This window comes from Diadema setosum, chromosome 3 (assembly GCF_964275005.1).
Source record: "Diadema setosum chromosome 3, eeDiaSeto1, whole genome shotgun sequence".
Lineage (NCBI taxonomy): Eukaryota > Metazoa > Echinodermata > Echinoidea > Diadematoida > Diadematidae > Diadema > Diadema setosum.
Genome location: NC_092687.1, coordinates 3,800,824 through 3,825,536, shown reverse-complemented (window position 1 = coordinate 3,825,536; position 24,713 = coordinate 3,800,824). Strand labels below are relative to the sequence as shown.

Below are 24,713 nucleotides of genomic sequence, written 5' to 3'. Positions count from 1 at the left end.
ATTCTAAAAGAGCAGGCTCTAAGCTTTCAAGTGATGTATAACTCAAATCAAATTGACTCTCCTAACCTATCCAAATATTGGAAAGAAAGCACACATCGGCCGTCAGATGGTAAAACGGTCTAACTCGAAAATTTGACTTTTTGAGTTAAGTTCACTTTCCGGAATATGTGAGGGTGCTCTTTCCAATGGTGCTATCGAGAAAATCCCATCATGTCTTGTTTTAGAGATAATTTCCGCTATCTTGGTACTTTTTTGTATTTTTCCTTCAGATTTGATGGTAAAACGGTCTATCTTTGAGTTAGCCCATTGTCGGTAATATCGTTTGGAGGTAAAACGAGCTATCTTTTACATAAACCTTTTAACCTTCTTAAGTGAGATTTTTTGATCATCGCTGTCAGATGGTAAAATGATCTATCTTCGAGTTAGACCAATTTACCACCTCACGGCCGCGCGCTGCTTGTATACGTGTGCGTACGTCGTCTACAGGTAAAAATCTCTCGCGGGACTAAAATGTTGGAACAGTCGTTGAGTTGGAGACGTGGTGACTGAAAAGGGGACTATTTCCTCGAATGGCGTACCGTGGGTCAAGACATTGGGGGGGGGGGCACCTCATGGCAGCAACATCAGAATTGCATAACGTAATAATTAAATGCGAGCGAGCGGAGCGAGCGAGCTTGAAAATTTTGACATTTTACAGTCCCCAAACTGCCGTTTGTAGCTATATATAATAATATATGTATGTATATATAATATATATATATATTTGCTTTGGAAATTAAGGGGGTTGCACCGGGCGCAACTGCTGGCAGTTGCTGGCAGTAACATCACGAGAATGGCATAACGATTAAATGCGAGCGAGCGAAGCGAGCGAACTTGAAAATTTTGACATTTTACAGTCCCCAAACTGCCGTTTGTAGCTATATTTTTCCGCTTTGGAAATTCGGGGGGGGGGGGGCGCATCTGGTGCAATTGCTGGCAATTACTGGCAGTAATATCAGGAGAATGGCATATAACGGTTAAATGCGAGCGAGCTTGAAAATTTTGAAATTTTATGTTCCCAAAACTGCCGTTTTTAGGTATATTTTTTCGCTTTGGAAATTACGGGGAGGGGGTGCATCGGGCGCAACTGCTGGCAATTACTGACAGCAACATCAGGAGAATTGCATAGCGATTAAATGCGAGCGAGCGAAGCGAGCGAGCTTGAAAATTTTGACATTTTACAGTCCCAAAACTGCCGTTTGTAGCTATATTTTTTCGATTTGGAAATTAAGGAGAGGGGGCGCACCGGGCGCAACTGCTGGCAATTACTGACAACAACATCAGGAGAACTGCATAACGATTAAATGCGAGCGAGCGAAGCGAGCGAGCTTGAAAATTTTGACATTTTACAGTCCCAAAACTGCCGTTTATAGCTATATTTTTTCGCTTTGGAAATTAAGGAGAGGGCCTGGGCGCACCGGGCACAACTGCTGGCAATTACTGACAGCAACATCAGGAGAGTTGCATAACGATTAAATTCGAGCGAGCGAAGCGAGCGAGCTTCAAAATTTTGACATTTTACAGTCCAAAAACTGCCGTTTGTAGCTATATTTTTTTCGCTTTGGAAATTAAGGGGAGGGGGCGCACCGGGCGCAACTGCTGGCAGTTACTTACAGCAACATCAGGAGAATTGCATAACGATTAAATGCGAGCGAGCGAGCTTGAAAATTTTGACATTTTACAGTCCAAAAACTGCCGTTTGTAGCTATATTTTTTCGCTTTGGAAATTAAGGGGAGGGGACGTACCGGGCGCAACTGCTGGCAATTACTGACAGCAGCATCAGAAGAATTGCATAACGATTAAATGCGAGCGAGCGAAGCGAGCGAGCTTGAAAATTTTGACATTTTACAGTCCAAATTGTAGCTACATATATATATTTTTCGCTTTGGAGGAAGGGGGCGCCCGGTGCGCCCCCTGGATCCGCCACTGGTAGTCAAGGGTGTCGGTTTATGTTTATGATTGGGGGAGGTATGACCAGCGAGGGAGCGTCGAAGTGACCAAGCGGGAGAAGGATGTCCAAAATCTGCACTTTATATAGAGCATCTGGTGTTTGTGAGTGTGTGTGTTTCATATAGATGGAAAAGTTAGGAAATAGCCAAGGTCAAGTCTTATTATTGGCAATGCAAGGCATTTTAATATAGACTAGTATGTAAAGCAACACTGCAAAATCAATGATCAAGCTTAATGTGTACAACCTATCAAACATCATTGCGCAACATTGCAGCGACTCTTTTTACCATTCCGATGTTCTGAGTACACTGCGCACATCCATGCTTGTATTCAAAATGCCAACCAGGAATCACACTGAATCACAATCTTTTGTCGTCTCCGGGCTTTTTGAACAATGTTTCACTATAATACCTCTTTAATTATATGGTTAAAAGAAATCTTAGAAAAATATCTTTTTTCTTGATCATCCTTTCATGGCGATTTCAAAAGCAGTTTACTTAACCCTTGAATTACCATTTTGGTAGGTTTTTTTTTTCTTTTTCCTTTTTTTTTTTTTTTTTTTTTTTTACTAGCGGATTGGGGGGCACGTGCCCCCCCCCCCCATGCCCCCCCCCCCCCGTAGTTACGCCACTGCCTCGAATGTAAGTAAATTAGTAAATAAATACATAGTTCTCTACTGCACTGCATAAGGGAACTTTTAAATTTGTTTTGATCTAACAGTTAGATATATCACTTTGATTTGAGATTTGGTATAAAATATCAATGTTCAAGCGCTAGTAGAATCTAACGTATAGGCCGATGCCTTATGACTGCATTTCGCACCGATCCAGCGGGCATGCCTACCAACCCCCGGGCGCGATATTTTTTTTCCCAGGATGGGAAAGGCATTTATTTGTCTTGGTGACTTGGATAGAGAATAACTATCAAGTCTTTGACTTTATTACTCTCTATAAGCCTGACGGAATAAACCGTTACAAACTTATTATACTTTACAAATTAAGAGCAAAAATGGAAACAATATGGTGAGCAAAACCCAGCGTGGGATTCGAACCACCGTCCATCTTTTTATCACTGATAGCTCCATGATCAGAGCACTAACACATCGTGCCACAGGGAGGAGCTGCCGAGATTGGTGGTCATTGGGCTTTTAAAGTATGCAAACACAATTTGTCTCCCTATAGTCTTAGTTTCAGACGTTTTTTGTCAGTAGACTGCCATAGACTTTACACACACTAGTGACTTTCCCATCCTGGGAAAAAAAAAATATTGCCCCCCGCGACGCCACCCGACCGTCGGCCGTGCCGGCGGTGTGGAACACCGATTATTCCGTAAGGCCCGTCTTGACACGGTGCGAAAAGAGGCCTTGCTTGAGGTTTACGTCTAGATTTAGGTGTCTTGTTCGATCTAAGGTTTCTAATCTATGGCCTCATCACATGCAGTTAGACTGAATCCTCGTCTAACGTTACGTCTATGGGATCTAACGATTACACTCTCTTTAACTCTGGACATTAGCTATCGTTAGGGGTTAGAATGTGTTAACTGTTAGGTGAATTAGGGCTCTACGCCTGTTGGTGTTAAGTGTTATGCCAAAACAATTATTCAATCGAGCTAACCGTTGGGCCTTAATCACAATGAACTTAACACCTAACGTTAGCACATTAGCAGTTGTATACCGTAGACAGTACAGGCCCACCCTATTAGGCCTACTATTAACGTTAGATGTACACTGTATTTGTAGGGCTAACGTTAGAGCCAGGTCCAGGGCAAGAGACTGTGCATAGTCTATACAGAAGGTACCGTATAGCGTAGTGCTCTAACGCTAGATCTACTATTACTAACGTTTAGAGTCTAATCAAATACAGTACTAACCCTAGTTATACCTGTATAATTATTATAAAATCTAACGAGTCTTAAGTAGAAATAGCTGGCGTCTAGTCAAAATCTGGGCCACTGATTCTACCTAACGTTAGAGGTTTCTAGTAACCTTACGCTAGTATATAATGGCAGTTTTATTGTAAGACCCAGCCTACCGTTAGATAGACCTAAGTTTAGACATCTAGACCCTCTTGAGGTTCTAAAATCTATGCATAAATGATACATATTATACATCTAACGTTAGGCTAACTTTGCTCCATAAAAGTAAGAGTTCACGTTAAATCTAACATTTCTAGACCTTGATCTGAATAGAATATCCTAACATTAGCTCTGAACGTTAGCACTAATTAATACTAGTCTCTAGAGTAGAGGTCTGCCAGATTGGAATGTCTTTTTTTTTTGGGGGGGGGGGGGTCAACAAAAGGGAGTGAACTTTGCCTTTTTTCATCAGATGGAGGAAAATATATGACGTTGGTCAGAAAAAAAAAAAACCTGCACATTAAAGTGCTTAAAAAGAGAAAACTTCACAAAGGAACAGTTGCTGAATCTGAAAGGAAATAGCACAGAGCATGTTTTTTTTTTTTTCTAGTTTAAGATATAAAAGACATCAGTAAAAGGTTCCAACCCAAACACCAAGTACAAGAAGTAGTGAAAAGAATATGATCTGGTCAAGATGTATGTTTTTCCAGTTGTTTTGTTTTGTTTTTTCTTTTTTCACATGTGCCATAATTGTCATGATGTTAGTAATACTAAATATAATTTATGTTAGCTATTCAGGGCCCCAGCAATGTATTCTGGTACTTAGGATAAGGGAAAGTATTAGAGGGAAGCATTACCCACATGTTTTGGAGAGGTGATTTTTTTTCTTCACTGAGAGAGGAATGCTCAGTACAAGATATCTTATCGCACTGGTCTGCAGAACACAAAAATAAAATCAGACTAAAGGTAGAATTTTAAAATTTTGGAAGTCACCATTCTAATTTAGTTATACAGTGACGAAAATTCAATGCAACAGCGTACAGTCATAATTAGCTAGGATATGTAACCAGAAACTGTGAAAAAGATAGAGATATTGAAATATCGCCTAAAGAGAAAATTTTGTTTTTCTAACTGGTGTAACGTTTGTGATGGTGGACACATAGCATACGTCACATTAAACAAATAGAGTTTATCCATGCAGTTAATGTAGTCAGTGCAATTTGTATTGTTGATTTTCAAAGTCTTTGGATGTATGTCACAGACATTTGTTCATGATAAAAAAAAAAATCACTGAGGACTCATTCTTTCATTTAAGAAGATTGCTTTCAGATGGAATTTTTGTTTTTGTTTTTAGATGTCCACAAATCGAGACTGAGGTTCTTTACATTCCAAAACGAAATAAATAAAAAGCATTTTGATAACCAACAACATAGATGTCAAGTGCTGCTTTTCTAGTAAATGTGCGCTGATGGCAAATCATTATTAAAAAAAAAAGAAAGAGAGAAATTGCTTCGTTTACTGTTTACTGTATTTCATTGTGTGTTGATATAGTCCGTAAACGCAGTTTGAGACGATGGTTGCGAGCGTGTGCACATTGTGTAATACGTTTTGTTGGTTGACTGGGAATTTAGAGTGTTTATGATAACTGAAATGATTTTTTTTTTAAATCACAAAGATGTGATAATATAGAACACACACGCAAAAAAAAAATACAATCGAATTGCAAACAAACCATTTGTTACATGACTGTCTGCTCCAAGGTCATAGAACTTGGCCAAGGATAAATATTATAGACTCGATGATTTAACCGACTTAATGATGGGAAGGGGAAATGAGGCTGTTATTGCATTGTTCGCATTTCATTTCTACTTCCTTTTTACTTGTTGTTTTCTCTTTTTTTTGAGGGTGATATTTGCCTTATTATTTCACACAAATATGTAGGATACATATATGATATTCTTAAGTCGCCGAATAATTGTGCGCTCCAAACAACGCTCATGTAAACAATCAATCATAAAAGAAACATTTAGTAAGTTTTCTGCGGGAGGATAGATCAAAATAAAATGCAAACACCTCGCCTTAGAACATTACAAAATGTAAAAGTGCTTTCGTGCCTATCCCTTGCAGGGCTGCGTTTCAGGGCCCGAGAATGCAAACTATATAGCATTGTATTGATAACCATGAATTCCCAAGCTTCTCGGGGGGGGGGGGGGGGGGAGGTTGAGTATGCAGGATGGGAGATTTGGTACCGTAATTTTGCCAAGTAAAACGTGATTTCTTATCACGGTTTCCATGACAACCATTTCCAAACATAGTAAGCAATCTATATATAACTGGTATAAGCAGGTTTCATTGTTAAACAGATTAGTAAGATTAATACATTTCTCACACACACATACAAAAACATGTTTCAACACTTCTACGTTTTAAAATCATGAATATTTGAAATTTTCTGGGAGTGACCTAAATGATCAGTTGCCATGGTAACAACATTACTGACCAGCCCTCTTTGTATTTTTTTTTTCTGGCAAATAAGCACATTTCAGTCATATCAAGGTGTCACAAAGGGTTTTTGCAGTCAGCTATCCAACCTGTCCATTGACTTCGCCGATTATGTAAGATAAGTTACTTATCTTACATAATCGGCGAAGTCAATGGACAGGTTGGATAGCTGACATACCTACACGCACTATACCATGTACAATGGGCCTACGCTATACATTCGATTTTCCATTCAAAATGCGCGTCCAGTAAAAAATACATCGTCCCATTTAGGATAACATTAAAACGAGTTATCTTTCGCCTTATCTTATAATTTCTTTGCTGCATAAGATATCAGAACATATATTATATTTCGAACAAATAAAAACGTTTGAATAGACTGATTTCGGTAGTTTAAAAAAAACAACTTTGAAATATTGGTAGATTCTGCAAAGTAAAATTTTAAGTAAATCACGGTTTTATGTTTCATTGCGCCATATATGTGCGTGTAATATTCTACTTTCAAATGTATATTAGTTAGGTTCTACACTTGAAATGGAAGATAACACATTTCTAGTTTAAAAGGTACTTATAAACTATTATTTTTTTCGATAAAAAAGTAAAAATCTTGATTTTTTTGATATTCTTTCAAATTTTTGGCTAAAAAGGCATTTTTCGGCAAAAAACGCGCTTGACATCCGGCCGTACGCTAAACTTCAGTATTTTTGCAAAACTTTCATATGGGAAGAAAGACCACTTTAAAACCACAAGATAGAACGGTAAAATGGTCTAACTAAAAGATAGACCATTTTACCATAGTATGGCAATAGTGTTTGTGGTCTATCTAGAAGATAGACCATTTTACCATCTTATGATGTGTAGCGGAGTGTATACATGTGCTGTGGTTAAACAGTCTATCTGCACAAAAATCTCATTTATTTTATAATTAAAACCCCAAATACGCACAAAATTCTTCAGTTATCAGTGTTTGATATGCTTCTTCTTGTCCCATTGCTAAAAATGCATTATACCCATCTCGTAAAAAAGCTCAAACCTCTAAACTTTAAAGTCATTTTTCTCAGAACAGCAATTTTCGAGATAGACCGTTTTACCATCTGACGGCCGACATTCGGGAAAAGTGTGAACTGAGAAAAGAGGCTCTGAAGTACAGTGTCTATTCAAGCGCTTAATCTTCACCAAGCCGTTCTGGCTGTGCGATGAATGGGACAAAAAAAAAAAACAGGATGTAAACCGCTGGGGTTAAAACAATGAAGGGATTATCAGATTAAAAAAAAATTGAGCATGCCTTATAAACACATTTTGTACACAATCAATGCCTTCTTTCGAAGCAGTAGCATCATCCTTTCAAAAAGTTATTAGAGTTGAAAGTGAAGAGTGTGTACAAGGTTTTTTTTTTAAGAAATGAAAAGTGGACTCTAAAGACACATCTAATCACATTATTCTACCCCCCCCCCCAAAAAAAAAAAAAAATGTTCGAGATGAACTGCTAGAAACACACTTTCCTGCCCATTTCATGATCCAAAATTTTAGTATAATGTAGAAGAAAACTTGCTCTTTCAGAAAATATGAAAAAGGTGAAGATCGGCTAGGTTGACCCATTTCACCTATTTTTCAGTCCTGAAGCAAAATCAGTGTGTGCGACTTTTTGTTCGTTTTGTGATCACGGTCACAAATACTCTTGTTCCTAAAACAACATAGTTCCGTTCCTACGCAATGGAAAGCTTGGTTCTCGGAATCATTACCCACACTGTCAGTGTGGTAATCATTCAAATAAAAAGACAATTCAGTACATATGAATATTCAAAGGTAATAAAATACATTAATAATGGATGAATTCTAATTACTACGGTATCAGGAATTTTTGCCCGAATTCAAATGAGAATCCCAAGAATATGTATATATATATATATATATATATACACATGTATATCATATGCATATACCTATATATATATATATATGTGACCGTGCACCTCAAAACGAACATAAAGTCGCACACACTGATTTTGCGTGAGGACTGAAAATAAGTGAAATGGGTCAACCAAGCCGAACTTGACTTTTTCATATTTTCTGAAAGAGCAGGTCTTCTTTTACATTATGCTAAAATTTGGTATCATTAAACGGGCAGGAAAGTGTGTTTTTTTAGCAGTTTATCTCGAACATTTTTGGTAGAATAGTGTGACTAGGTGTGTCTTTAGAATCTCTTTTTCATTTCTGAAAAACCTTGTCCACACTCTTCACTTTCAACTCTAATAACTTTTGAAAAAATAGTGCTACTGCTTTGATAGTTGGCATTAATTATGGACAGAATGTGTTAATGAGGCATGCTTAATTTCACTTTAATCTGATTATCCCTTCATTGTTGTTACTCTGGCGGTTTACTTCCTGTGTTTTGTCCCATTCATCACACAGCCAGCACGGTTTGGTAAAGATTAAGCGCTTGAATAGACACTGTACTTCAGAGCCTCTTTTTCTCAGTTCACACTTTTCCTGAGTTTGTGCTTTCTTCCCAATATTTAGATAGGTTACGAGAGTCCATTTGATTGAGTTATACATCATTTTAAAGCTTAAAGTCTGCTCTCTCAGAATATGGTCTTAACTAAAAATTCATGTCTGGCGACTTTTTGTTTGTTTTGAGGTGCAGAGTCATATATATATATATATATATATATATATATATATATACATATATATATATACATGTACTTTTTATTTCTCCATGCACATAATTTGATCATCATCAGCATCAGCAGGTCAGTAAAATAAGTGTGTATAAGTGTGATGGTCTTATCCGTTAGAATAAACCTCTTTGTTTCGGGTGAAAGCTCTGTTGTCTGATGGACACGACGCCTGCTTAGTAATCGTGAAGTCGTTGATAAGAATGTTTGCTCAAGATTTTAGTCATGCCTTTCCTCTAAAACACTAATCAATATTTGTGTTTTTTCAGGTGATGAAGGAAAACTAATCAATAAGTTAAAGAAACATATTGGCCCTTTCGAACTACTTTGATATTACGTTCATTTTGTATGACTACGTTGTTTGTTCCTTTCTTACAGATTAACTGGATATGAATGCTTCCCTTCGTTAAAACGAAATGAGCCTTAGTGAAAATACCCTTGCTTCTAATGCTGATGCGGCGAGGGCGGCAAAGAACTCGTCTGCTATCTTGACATCACATAGCTCCAGAGTCTTAAGATTAGGCATGGTACAGATACTCTTGGCGTAGGCTTGTGATGCAGCAGCCGAGATGTCAGGTCCTCCAGCGTGTCTCATTTCTCTTAGCTATGCAGCACAATAGGAAGTGGAGTAATATTAAAGGAGACGGACGTGTGGGAAGAGATTTCGGTAAGGCTTGATTTTCTGACGCAATACTTTAACAGTGGTAATCAAACTGTTTGAAAAGAATATCAACTCATTTGCCTACTACTATGAGGTAAAAAAAAAATACATGAATCATGGAATAATACAAATTATTACGGTAACATAAGTAACTTTTGCTAGAAAAAAAATTGAGAATTCGAAATTACTCCCTGTATTCAAGCATATGTGATGGTTAGTTAATCGGTGTGTATTAGTATGATGGTTTCAAACCCTTTTGGTTATCGGGTCGGTAGTCTAGCGGACATGACGCCTGCCTAATAATTGAGTATATGAATGTAAGAACGACCCAAGTCCATTGAAGACCATTTCGAGTAAACTAAAAAAAACTTCATATCTGTTTTGTTTGTCCAATAATCTTCTATTTAACTGTGATGGGAAGGCAACATTGTATATGCAAATTAGAACATTATGACAATTAACATTAACATTAATTGTGGAGACGCCATTTTGTGTGATGGACTTGGGTCGTTCTTTGATTCATATACATGATATTCTGCTATAGAGATGAGAGAAGGACGAGAGAGGGCGCTATAATATGAATGTAAGAATGACCCAAGTCCTTCATTCTTACATTCAAATAAGATTTAACTCATTTATTTCAGGCACTTCCGGGGGTAATTAGGACTTATCATTTACACACAAGATGAGTCCATGCATAAGCTACAAATTCCCATGTCAAACTGAATTTGGCCAAAGATTGGACTTGGGTCGTTCTTATATTTATATACTCAATTAAGGTCGTGGGTTAGAATCCCATCGAGTATATGCCCATGATATTTATATTTTTTAATCATGACTATTACACAAACAACGAAAAATCCGTCTTTATTTCCGTCGATGAAGGGCAAATCGTCAGTAAGTTGAAATAAAATCAACCCGACGTCCAAATCATAATTCAAATGAATCAGTGCATTGCCGTTACTATAAGGCATTAGCAGCATCATTGGCTATCGAGTGGTGCCTGGTAGTCTAGTTGACGTGACGCCTGTCTAGCAATCAGGAGGCCATGGGTTAGAATCAAATTATATTCTTATTATGGCTACTCAACCAAGGAGCCATTATTATCATAAAAGAAGAGTTCTTTTATGACTGCCCTGTCAGGTATAGACAAATCGGTCATGCATTGTATTCTTCGTCAACAGGGATTGAGATTAGGCAAAGGTAAAATATGTTACTTTTGCTCTTGATGTTGATCCGGCAAGGGCGAAAAAGAACACGTCATCTACGTGGACATGATATAGCTCAAGAGTCTGAAGGTTTCACATGGTACAGATACTCTTGGCGTAGGTTGCTGCATCACATATGCAGCAACCGAGATGTGAAATCCTCCAGTGTGACTAATTGATGTCACCTGCTTAGCATAGTTGGATGGTAAAAAAACAAAGACAAAAACAAAAACAAAACATGTGTCGCGGTCAAAACACGCAGTAGGGTGGGAATGACTTCTCACTATTCGCAACGCCCCAGCCCCCAGCCCCCCCCCCCCCCCAAAAAAAGTGAATTATGCGATAACAATGCATCATATCCTGATATTGATGCATCAATTCATTTCTTCCATTCATCTTTTAAATGACTAAGGTAAATATCGATATTTATCGAGATAAGCATATTACTATGTGATGTACCACGGTACATGAACATAGATGAATACAATATATGTCGCCGTCCACCTCAAAACGAACATAAAGTCGCACTCACTGATTTTGCGTGAGGACTGAAAATAAGTGAAATGGGTCAACCTAGCCGAACTTGCATTTTTCGTATTTTCTGAAAGAGCGGGTCTTCTTTTACATTATGTTAAAATCTGGTATCATGAAACGAGCACGAAAGTGTGTTTTTTTAGCAGTTTATCTCGAATATTTTTGGTAGAATAGTGTGATTAGGTGTATCTTTAGAATCCCCTTTTCATTTCTGAAAAAATTTGTCCACACTCTTCACTTTCAACTCTAATAACTTTTGAAAGGATAGTGCTACTGCTTTGAAATTTGGCATTGATTATGGACAGAATGTGTTAATGAGGCATGCTTAATTTCATTTTAATCTGATAATCCCGTCATTGTTGTTACTCTGGTGGTTTACTTCCCGTTTTTGTCCCATTCATTGCACAGCCAGCACGGTTTGGTAAAGATTAAGCGCTTGATTAGACACTGCACTTCAGAGCCTCTTTTCTCAGTTCACACTTTTCCAGACTTTGTGCTTTCTTTCCAACATTTAGATAGGTTAGGAGAGTCCATTTGATTTGAGTTATACATCATTTTAAAGCTTAAAGTCTGTTCTTTCAGAATAATTATGTTCTAAGCTAAAAAATTCATGTCTGGCGACTTTTTATTTGTTTTGAGGTGCAGGGTCACATGTTATATAAAATGTGTAAGTCAAATACCGGTTAGTGATTGGCTAAACGCAGTCACGTGATGGAGGCACATCCCTTGTGTTCGCCCATCGGCGGACATTTTGTAATGTTCTCCAATGGGAAAACATTTTCACGTAACATGACAAAAAGCCTAGGACCGCGAGCGCCCAGAGAATTTGACTCTGCGAGAGCGACCCATCGAGTGCGTTGTGCTGGTCGTTGACGTTGACGTGTTTGACGTATTTGACCAACCCATATAATGTAACAGACGATGACTTTTGTTGTTGGGAACAACCCCCTCAGGATTTGAAATGCTATTTCGGGAAGCTGTAAGTCCCTCGACTTCGTCTCGGATATTATAACCTCCCTCAATAGTATTTCAAACCCTTCGGGAGGAACATTCGGTATGTTCCCTCCCCCGCCAGTCATCATCTATATAATGATCCGATACTAGAAATAAATCTTGCTAGGAATTAGCTTGAGAGGACATGACATCATCCCCTCATTTAGTCCACGCGATCCGATCGTCATTGATATCATTGTGTCGGGGAAACATTACCAAACTCGTACCTTTTTCTCTTTGTTCAATTTCTCTTTGTCCTTTTTCTCTTTGTCCTTTTTCTCTTTTTCTCTTTGTCCAATTGCGTGACTGATCACTGTTTGAAGGGACCAGATGAAAGTCTTATGAGAAATTATTGTTGCTAAGACACATCAATGACGGACTTCGTTATATGTAAAGATTTTCATGTGATGACTTCATGTTTAAAGGACATCTCAAAATGTGTCATGTATTTCTAAGGAAAGAGCTAATAATGTAAACTGTATACGCACAATGCAGGATGGGCATCGGACAATGAATTATCGCAATAGCTAAAAATTTCAGCCTTTGTCTCAAAACAAACAAGCAAACAAACAAAGAAAAAAAAACAGACAAACAAACAAATTATTATCGATTCTGCGACTCATTACTTCAGTTAAATTCACAATGCTCTTTGATTTTTAAAGTTCCTGTGAATAAGAATTAAGTTACATTTATTATTGTTTATCTCGAGACTGTTTAAACCTATAATGATGCAATAAATTTGGTTGACACATATATAATTTGCATAACTGATCGCTCGTTTGGATTGGCTTGGTTTCGTTCTATTTCTGCATTTTCTTTCTACAAGTGCAATAACAAATCAAAACAAAATGATAACAGTCTGTGCCCCCCCCCCCCAAAAAAAAAGAGAGAGTAAAACATACAAAGCAGTATCAGATTGTTGAAGTGCGCCCTCGGCAGCACAAGCGCACCTTTCTTGGCGCTCCTAATTTGCAATCTATTTTCACAATTTTTTGCCCGTTTTCCAGTGTTGTGACTCAGTGGATTTTCTGTGTAGATGATATTATATGTCAAGGATAATGTAGGAGGACTTTGCACGTAACCAAAGACCATCTCAAGTAAGTTGTTTTAATAATAATTTTTCTGCCGTGTTCGCTGTGTGAATCGTCCTTGGTGTCTCTTCGGTACCTGTTGTACCGTATGCAAGAACGATATACGAGGCGCCATCCCCGAACACTGTATAGCGATGGCCTCGCTCATGAAGTATTCACTGCAGACATTGCACAATATTGGACGAAACTTGCCTACAACAAAAATACCAAATGAAACTTGGAAGTTGTTGAAGGATTTCAATATTGCCAAATCAAATAAACGTGGTTGTCGCGCTGGTGTGAATAAGCAGAGACAGATTCAAACAATAGTGACAGAGAGAGTGTCGGCCATTAAAAGTGCAACAGCCATTGAAACCCGCACCAGTCGAACTATCCGACATGCCATCTTGGTTTCAATAGCAACCTCTTCTTCAGTGCACAGGCACCAAAACCAGCTACCGTCTTTGTTACTGTGTAATCCTCTGTCAATGAACAATAGAACCGATTAACTGAGCGTCGTCCTCAATAACAACGGCATTGAAATTGCCACAATAACGGAATCTTGGTTCACGGCTGACCAACCTGCTAGTCTTCACTGCATCCCTGGCTACGATCTTTTCTCCAGACCCCGGCTTGATCACCGGGGAGGAGGTGTGGCTGTCTACGCTAAGGAAGAGCTGAATGGGGTGATACTAGAAGACATCAAGGTTTCTGATGGTATGGAAACATTATGGATTGCTCTCCGTCCTCATCGGCTTCCTCGCTCTACCTCGAGAATAGTCATTGGAGCAGTGTATTACCCACCCCGTAGCCCAGTTGCCGCATCACTCCTTGATCATATCGGATTCACAATTGACGTTATTCTAACCAACCAACCCGATACTGCGGTCTTCATCATGGGTGACCTTAATCACCTGGACATCAGCGTAGTCATGTCCAACGCGTTCTTCCAGGTCGTTGACCAACCCACTCGCGGTGATGTCATCCTTGATAAGATATTCACAAACAGATCTAGCAGTTATCGTCCAGCAGAGATCATACCACCCATAGGACTTAGCGACCACAACTGCGTCCTACACTTGCCAACTGTCGAGACTTAGCGGAGCAACACCACGCGAAAACGTCTCGTGCGGCCCATGCCAGGTAGCAGCATTCGTCAGTACGGAACATGGATATCTGACCACGATTGGTCAGAAGTATATGATGCACACGGTGTACAGGCTAAGTGCTCGGCCTTTTATCAAACAGTCCATGAATCGACAATTACTTTCCGCAGAGGTCAGTGAAACTGCATAGTGAGGACAAAGTGTGGATCACTCCTCTTATCAAGTCCCTGATAGACAAACGACAGAGAGCATTTAGCGAAAAGCGCGAGTTCCTATGGAGACAACTGAGAAACAAAGTGATACGAGAAATCCGCAAAGCGAAGAAAAACAATAATTACGCCAATCAAGTGCAATGATTGAAGAAATCTTCTCCTGGTGAATGGTTCAGACATATCAGAATGCTGTCTGGAAATGCCCCAAAGATGAGCATCACTGTCCCTGATATTGCCCCGAACGACCATAAAGCTATCGGTGACGCTATAAGTCAGCACTTCGCGTCAATCTGTGGTGATCTTTCTGTGCTTGCCACAAATCGCGCTTGCCCGCATACTTACCTTCACCGCCACCGCTCCATGTAGAACCGCATGAAGTCTTCACACAACTCAATCATGTCAAACAGCGGAAGTCTTGTGGCCCTGACGGGGTTTCCGCTAGGTTCATCCGGCTTTTCGCCTATGAACTCTCTCGTCCCCTGTCACACATCATGAACGCTTCCTACGGCGATCACGAAGTGCCTTCGGAATGAAAACAAGCCAATGTTGTTCCAATTCCAAAATCAGCAACCTTCGTCCCATCGCCCTTACAGACCACTTCGCTAAGGTGGCAGAACACTTTGTGGCTCGTGACACATTACGTATAATGCGCCCCCAGCTAGATCCAGCACAGTATGGGAACATGAAGGGGGTGTCTACTACACACTGTCTTGTTAACATCTTGGACACCTTTCACAAACACGCGGACACCACTGGTTCCCTTTTGACTCTCCTGCTAACTGACTTCTCTAAAGCTTTTGACCACGTTGACCACACTGTCGCCATTGGAAGACTGATCAATATGGGAGTGGTTCCGTCATACGTCGCCTGGATCGCAGATTTCTTGTGTAGCAGAGAACAGCGAGTAAAGTACAAAAACACACTCTCTGACCCATGTATCCTCACGTCAGGAGTCCCGCAGGGTACGAAACTGGGACCAGTAGTCTTTGCAGCCTTAATCAACGACGTCTTCAACAATGGCGACGCGCCTACTGATACCCAACACTACAACTACGTGGACGACCTAACAGTAGTCGAATGTCGTAAGATCTACAGTCAATCTTCACTGCCTGACAAACTAATGGAACTACAACAATGGGCAAGTGATAGTAACATGCGTCTTAACTTGAAGAAGTGTGCAAACATGGATATATGTTTTGCAAGGGCGCTTCCACCACCAACCATCATAACGCTTAACGACCAAGTGCTCGAGAACAACAAAGTTGTTAAGCTACTAGGAGTGTTCATCTAATCAAATTTGAAATGGGACACCCAGGTCAGCAGCATGGTCTGCAAGGGCAACAGTCGACTCTTCATTCTGCGCAGACTTAAGTTCCATGGCCTTCCCCCAGCTGACCTCCTAACAGTCTATCTGTCCACCATTATACCAATTCTAGAATACGCTGTTCCTGTTTGGGCCGCGGCTCTCACCAAGAAACAGGTTGACTTGATTGAACGCATACAAAAGCGAGCCTGCAGAATCATCATTGGTCGAAGCCATTCCAGCTATTCAGACGCTAGGGACACTCTGCACCTCCCCACCCTCAGTGACAGGCGGCGAGACCTCTGTGTGTCCTTCGCGAGGACCCTCCTGGATCCATCCTCCAAGTTGCACCACCTGCTTCCGCCACCCCGTAATCACTCACATGATACAAGAAGTAAACAGAAATTCACCACTGTCCGGTACAGAACTGAAAGACATAAGACCAGTGCTATTCCTCATTTAATTCGCTTGTTAAATGAATAGTTATGTTGTGTGTGAGTGTGTATGTGTGCGTGTGTGCGTGAGTGGGTTTGTGGGGGTGTGTGGGTGTGCGTGTGCTTGCCTCTGGTGTATCTTTTAACAACACATTGTAAATTAGGATCCTTTTTAAATACATGCACGTGTGTAGATACTATATAGAGTGTGTACATGTGCTAATGTAACCGAGTTTAACGTGATAGAAGTGTTTGTAGCACCACCTGCACCAACAAATGGAAGGGACAGAAATCCAAATCTCAAGAACATAATTTTTTTTAATGTCCTTTTCTGATCTCCAAACATATGGTTTGTCAGTTAGGATGTTCTTTCTCTCTCACCTGCCGTTTTTTTATACAGTATTAATCTTTATTTTTTTGTCTGATTGAAATGCACGCTTGTTTGGCTTTTTTTAATGATTTGGATCATGGCATATGTGAAGTCTTGTTTTTTCTACTTTATGTTTTAAGAAGTCTTTTGATATAAATGTAATGTTGTAAGTGATTAAGGTTTTTTTTCTGATGAATGACATGAATGCAATGTATATTTTTGTCATAGTATTTGAGACATAACCGTGTGAAAAGAAAACTAGATATTCTCAAACTTGTCTACTTGTACAAGAAGTAGAAATTATGACAGCATGAAGGTACTGGAGTAGATGAGAGGAAAGGAGCGGTCACATGTGACTAATTATATTCAAATACTACACGTCAAGATCGCACCAAACTAACGAGTCGAGTTTGTTTGTTTGTTTGTTTTGATTTAATTAGCACCACCGAACAAAGCAACATATGCGTGTCTTGTAAAAACAACACAAACATGAAGCGTGAGCCTTGCCAGCACAAGCAATTTTTTGCCTTCAAAAGGGTTGCCAATGATATAGACAAATCAACCACAATGAAAACGCGATTTGTAAATGTGTGGATTCGCCACCGCTCCTGTTACATGCACACGGTCATGGCGTGTGGATGCCATTGCGTAATGCGTGCACCACACACATGTACGCCATACGTGCAATTATCGTATTCGCCATCTTGAAAGACGCACTGTAAACAAACCCGAGCGAAACGCATTGTTTTTCGGCTCCATGCGCTGAGCTCCGAGGAAGGTGCCCGGGAAATTTGACTCTCTCAGTGAGCCAATCAGAAGGCGATGTTGTTGCTAGAGGCGGAGCTTAACATCGATTGGCACCATCGTACGGATGGGTGATTCTCCCCTCGCATCGACGCTCGGACATAAGTCTTTGAGAAAGAGGTGAATCTTTAAAGCCTGTTTTCTCGCAATTTTGTCAGGCTAACAACTTAAAAAGTGCATTTTATTTCTCTTGCTATGCCCACTTATGGTGCCGAAGAATTCAAGTGTTTTATATCAATGCCAAGCTTAGGAGATGGGCAATGTGATTCAGTGAAAAAATGAATTTTCAAAATTCCCGACTTTTGCCTGAAACCGTTGTCGCCGGTCACATTTTAAAGCTCAGAGTCCGCTCTTTCAGATTCTGCCCTTAACTGAAAATCTATGTCTGGCGACTTTTTCTTTGTTTTGTGGTGCAGTTTCACACACATATATAAATAATATGCATATATGAAGAGGTCAGTTGCAAAAAGGTACTACATCCATTTTCCATCAAAATCCACTTTTTGGTCTTGATGTGCTCATTTTTAGGTCATCTTTACACATATACTAACGAAAAGCTGAATTTCCAACGAGAAAGTGTTAAAAAATTACATTTAAAAATCATTTCGGTTGCAAAAGGTACTACATCCACTCTAGTTGGGTTGCAATAGGTACATCCACTCCAATGACATCATTGGGAAATTGACCAATCAGAGAGCAGCATTGGCTTGATCCTCTACAATTGTCTACTGGCTTAATCCGTAAACAAAGGAAGTTGGCTATTGGCTTATTGGCTTTCTGTTAAAATCACCACGCAAATCTGACCAATATCTTGAAAAACTCATCTCATTTCTATCAAGCAATGTAGGAAAATGAAGGAGAACTCATTGACAAAACAAACCATCCCAGGAGAAGGATCGTGTATAAAAAAGCAGTCGACAAGAGCAAAGGAGAAACGGGAGAAATTACGCGACTCTCATGTAGTCCCACGTACTGCATCTACTTTTAGCTACCGATACCGTGCGTTACTGCTAGGGTGTTGAGTTTGAGCAATAAATTCGTCGGCGTTTTCACGAACCGACGCTGTTTCGATTTTGGTCAAAATTTTCAAAATCGAGATATTGGTACCAAATGAAAGTGCTTTCAAAACTCTACCAAATCCCAAAATTTTAGATCACAAACTTAATTATTCTTAATTTTATCAAAGAAAGAAAAAACGACGGTACTCGAAATATCGAGAAATTGAGAAAAGGGGGTTTCACGAACCGACGCAGTTAAGATACGCCGGTTCGTGAAACCCGAATTGCTAGGGTGAAGAGCAATGCGGGTTTCACGAACCGTCGCAGTTGCATTATTTTGAGCTTTGTTCAACTTACTGGCCTAGAATTAGGTTTTGGCCCTAATCCAGATCTCAGAGTGAGAACCAAACAATCGGAAAGATGAATGACGACCTAAGCCAGCCCAATGTCCACGAGTGAAGTGAATGGTAAGCTATAATCCTATTAAAATCATGCTTAAAATAACAGTTTCAGTTGGACTACCATAACCATTAATTGCGGTAGAGTGTAGTCCCATGTATTCAATCGCGTGATGCTTATGAAGCGTAGTCTGTAAACGCCATCCAATTTCAAATTAGATCCCAAATCATATTATTTATAGTTTCTTTTCAACTTATGTCGTTACTTCTGAGACTACTGAGTACTGTAGTCGTAACGTCTGTGTGCAAGACATGCAAGATGTCAAAGTCTCGAAGACACTCATGGCTATGCCTTGACTTGAGTTGAAAATGAAATCATGAGATTGACAAAGTAGGCCTACTAAACTAAAAAAAAAAGTAAAAAGTCTAAAAGTAAAACTCAAAGGAAGAGTAAAGAAAAAAGTTAGACATGTTAGACTTTAACTTTCAAGTTTAACTATTAAGTCTAAGTTAAGACTTTACTTGTAATGCCAGTTACTAAAACTAAGATCAGCTGAAGTCTAAGACCAAGTCAAATTAACACAAGAGTCTATAGTCTAGCTCTAGATCTACATCTAGACTAGTGGTAATAGTAAGTAGAGTCCACCCATTTTTCCCCCCAATTTTTACTGGTCCATTCCTGAAAAAGTTACTGGTCAGTGTCCAACAGTGATTTTTCCTGGTCAGGGACCGTCGGACCAGTGCCAGTGTGCAGCGTTGGTGTAGATGTCATCTATGACAGTATGTGGTCTAGTGATACTACCTAACGCTAAACACTACGAGTAGTACTCTACAGGTTAGGTGGCTTTCCTGTACAGTGCAGTGTTATAGTATACTTGTGAATTCAGCCCTAGTACCGTACTGTGTGTAGATATGTGACATTATGTCTAATGTTAGTTCGAGTGGAGTACCTTTGAAGAACAGCGGTGGGGCTTTTTTCCCTAAAACTTGTGAATGCGGCCCAACCAAATGGCGTTTACATATTCACGCGTGATTGATAGTGATACAGTAGCGCTGTCGATTTCCACAGCATCCATACATAATCTTTTGTCCTTTCTTCTTTCCTTTTTTCCCTTTGTTCTTTCACCCTTTTTATTCTTGGAATCGAAGGACTTCTAAGAAATGTCCCTCGACTGATTTAACCAGGACTCTTGAGTCCTGGTAAACCTAACCTAACCGAGTAACCGTTAACATTTGTTAGGCCTAACATAACAGTAACACTGACTTAGCCCTGTATTGACTTTGTCTTTGGCCGACTTACTGAGATGGCGAGTCTAACTCTTTAACGTTAGTCTAAACGTAGTCGTTAGATCTGTCAGTGTCAGTGTCACCGGCTTTTGTATATGGTGCCATCTCTAACGTACGTTAACAAGTTGATGTTAGTTATCTATGTCAACTTAGTCAGTAATAGTGGTACTGTCATCCTGTTGGATATCGCCGCAATATCATCCGTGACGTGTTAATTTCGTGTCACAAAGACAAAAGTTGCCAAGATCTAATAGTATTAGATGTCTAGATCTAGATGTAGTCTAGATCTATAATATAACTTTTGTGAACCACTGGTAACTTAAAAGTGAAAGGTCTAGACTTCACTTAGTCTATAATTAGACCAGACATTCATGAGGCAAAGGCCTATTTAGTAGATCTATTCTTATTCTATTTTAACGTCAATTCCTACCAACTCGCCACGTGTTATTTCTAAGGCCAAGGACTTCCGGGTTAGTGATTTTTTTTTTCATAAATACCAAACAGCAGACGTGTTTCATTTGCATTCTTGTGCAGACTTCATGAAAATATGTGCAGTATCAAAGAAATATGATGCACATGACAATGCCAGTGTTTTATAGGTGAATGGTTAATACCTTTAAAAGCTGAATGATAATGTAGAGTCTAGGTCTAATTAAGATGTTACAGTCTCTGATAAGAAACAGGTTTGATTGTCATAGACTGTTTCCCAAATGCAGGTACATGTAGTAATATTCAGCTATTTCAATGCAATGCCTTGTTTACAAATACATGTAGATTTATATTCATGTGAATGATAATTCAATTTCTACATGAGACATACCAAGTGCTAAACATGATATCTTGCATCAGTAAAATGTGTAAATGAAGAGACAATTTGAATATGCATCAAATACGAACAGCAGCATTTTTTGACCTTCTTTGATCCTGCATAGGCCTACCATTTTGTTTTATGTTTAATATAAATAGAGCAAAATAATTTCAACTTCAGTTTTGTTGGCTGATTTTTTTTTCTTCTCAAAATTAAAGTTGTATCTTGTGCCATGATGTTTGATTTTAATCAAAAGTTCTTAATTTCTTTTCTTTCAGATGACTGGTGCCATGTAGTAGCGAAGAACTGGACTGTCTCAGAAAAGAAAAGGAAAAGTACAGGGTCGTGTACATCACCAACGGATGTGAATACAATGGTAATGTAGAGTCTAGGTCTTATTAAGATGTTAAAGTCTCTGATAATAAACAAGTTTGATTGTCGTAGACTCTTTCCCAAATGCAATTAGTAATATTCATCTTTTTCAAAGCAATGCCTTGTTTACAAGGACATGCAGATTTATTCATGTGAATAATAATTTCAATTCTACATGAGACTTACTAAGTGCTAGACATAAGATCTTGCATCATTAAAATATGTAAAAGGCGAGACAATTTGAATATGCATCAAAAACAGCAGTATTTTTTTTGACATTCTTTGATCCTGTATACCGTTTTGTTTTATGTTTAATATAAATAGAGCAAAATAATTTCAACTACAGTTTAGTTGGCTGATTTCTTTTTCTCAAAATGAAAGTTGTATCTTGTATCATGATGTTTGATTTTAATCGAAAGTTCTTAATTTCTGTCTTTTCTTTCAGATGACTGATGCCATGCAGTAGCGAAGAGCTGGACTGTTTCAGAGAAGAAGAAAAAAGTACAGCATCGTGCTGATCATCAAGGAATGTGAATACAATGGCTTAGGAAAGAAGACAATCTACAGATAGGATAGAAGGGAGAAAGTGGGATGAAGGGCGACAACATAAGGACGGTATATCTACAGTGAAATGTGATTGTAAAGTGGAAACATGAAAGGAGATCCTAAGATTGAAGGTGAAAACAATGCATTCCATTCTGTGATGTCGTAATTACAATTTTGCTACACTTTAATGACACTATAGAGAGACATTTATATCAAGGAAAGCTTCATGTGGATGTGGAACGTTAGATTTTTTTTAAGTGTTCATTGGTATGTATTTCATGATAATAAATCTTGAAGGTTTTGTGTGGTAATCATAACCTTGTGATAAATCTTGATAGATTTCTAAGTGCACATTGGCAATATCTAGATGATGCTGTAATCAGATTAAGTTCTATTCTTCTTTATTCTTTTATTTATTATTTTGTTGTCTTCAACCCACTTTGAATGTGTCACGTATGATTCTTATAAACATGGGAACATGCACTCCATGTAAATGATAGGACTTATAACAAATTGACATAATTATTCAACCATCACTAGACAGTTCTGTTATAAGATGTTCTTTATCTTACTAAAATTGTAAATTATGATACGTGTATGTTCCCATGCAAACTCACAACAAAATACAGAAATTTGATTTCTTTTAATAATAATTCATTATGTCTCTAAATTTACAATTAAAGAAAGTGATTGCAATAAGGATGTCAAACATCGTATATTAAAATAATAGATTATTCATTTGTCTCCATCCGTAGTAACGCACGCAACTGCAGTGTGCAGTTTGTAGGCTGCTGTGAAAAAAAAAAAAAAATCACAGGCAGCCCAAGCAGGATTCGAACCCACGACCTCTGGATTACTAGACCAGCGTCATAACCACTAGACCACCAGAGTGCCCTGGCGCTACCTTTACACATGAATAATTAAGTATAGAAGGGCTTGGGGGCGCTTCGAAGTTTACTGCTTTTATTAAATATGTACATGTCATTTGCAACTCAACTAAAGATGATTAAACACACTGAAATTCTTACTTTAAATGATATTCATAATCTGTGTTTTTTTTTTTCTTTAACAGCTTGGGATGTACACTTTATACACTGTATCGGTCTACATTTCGCCTACAATATGGAATTCTTTACTTCGAGACGTTTGTTTTTAACAAACAAAAAATTAAGAGTCCTTTAAAGGTGCTGTAAAACAGTGGTGTTTGTTTGTTTGTTTGTTTTTTTGGTGGGGGGGGGGGAGGGGAGTCAAATTAGCCTTGGCCCCTCTCCGCCGTCTTTTTTTTTTCCTTTAGCTGCATATTTTTTAGTCAATACATGAAAATTCGTCTGCATCCACCCCGTAGTTTTGCTGATGACATTTCTTTTTAATTATTTTAGCCACACACAATTTTGGCTGAATTTCCCCAACCCTCTTGTGAATTTGCTAGTACATGTACTAAAACACATTCTCAGAATGTGTTTATAGTACTGGTGGATTAAGGATTCACAGGGAGGGGGGGGGGGTCGGCCAAAATTTCTCTTTTCTCATAATACAAGCCTTCGGGGCGAAAGGCTGATATACTGGGCTTTCTACACACATTTTTAGATGCTAATTATTGGTTAACATGAGCATGATCATTTATGTTGTGATTAATTTGTTTCCTTATATATGTATGACTTCTATTAGAGACTTAATTGGCTTGGCACTCCTTACATCGACCTATTTTAGACACCCATTTCCCTCTCTCTCTCGTGCTTTTTCTCTACTGTCCTGTGAATAGTGTAACTACATGTACATGCAGTACCTCTTCTCTTTTGTATGATATACATCAATTTTTTATCTGAGCATATGGGTGTTGCAGCACTCTCAAGCTTCATGCATATGCAGCAACATCTTTGTGTGGTCATATACATACATGTAGTTATGCTTGATATATTAATTTGAGAATGTTATTCTTTCTCTTGTATATGTTCCGTCCGCACTCTATAGATGTAAATGTACGATGTAAGATTTGGTGTGCATGTTCGAACTGTGTTCCTCTTTTTGTGAACACACAAGAACTGATATAATAATGAACTTGCATTACACATATTCTTGAATCTTGATTCCATCTCCATTTGCCATTGGAAATGTATTGATTTATGGAGCTCTTTCACAATTGTTATCCTTCCCATTGTCATTACTCATCTCTGAATAATTCAAATTTGATATTCTATTGAGGACCTATGTTTCTTCGATTACATAATGTACCTCTTCAATATATTGCTGCAAAAGGCATAATAAAATATGACCATTACATGTATTATATATTTAAAATGAAGCTTGAAATTCTGATAGTGTTGATATTCATGTATTTTTAGGAGTTTATCAGTTTCGAAGAGTGCATGCAGGATGAGTTTATGTCTTTATATGATCAGGTGCAGCTATCATAGAATCTGTTGAGCAGGAAAGAGAAAGATGGAAAATGAGGAATTATGAGTGAATTCGCATGCGAGCCAAATGACAATAATGACACTGATAAAAATTGTGACAAAGTAAATGTCACAAATATGTGGAATAATAAGAAATAAAGAAATTAATATATTATTTCAGAGAAAGAAGTA

The 24,713-nt window shown here is 38.6% G+C and overlaps 1 protein-coding gene and 1 long non-coding RNA gene across 2 annotated transcripts in view; one reads left to right on the top strand and one right to left on the bottom strand.

Annotated features, from left to right (window-relative positions):
• LOC140226673 (uncharacterized) overlaps window positions 1-24,713 on the bottom strand; it is a 125,391-nt gene that overhangs the window by 57,326 nt on the left and 43,352 nt on the right. The window contains exon 5 of the mRNA XM_072307113.1: window positions 9,461-9,628. Within this exon, the coding sequence (XP_072163214.1) occupies window positions 9,461-9,628 (168 nt within the window). The remainder of the gene's footprint in view (window positions 1-9,460; window positions 9,629-24,713) is intronic.
• LOC140246975 (uncharacterized) lies at window positions 19,139-22,165 on the top strand. The gene is made up of 3 exons (XR_011902574.1): window positions 19,139-19,184; window positions 21,489-21,586; window positions 22,028-22,165. It is a non-coding gene; the product is annotated as an uncharacterized lncRNA (long non-coding RNA).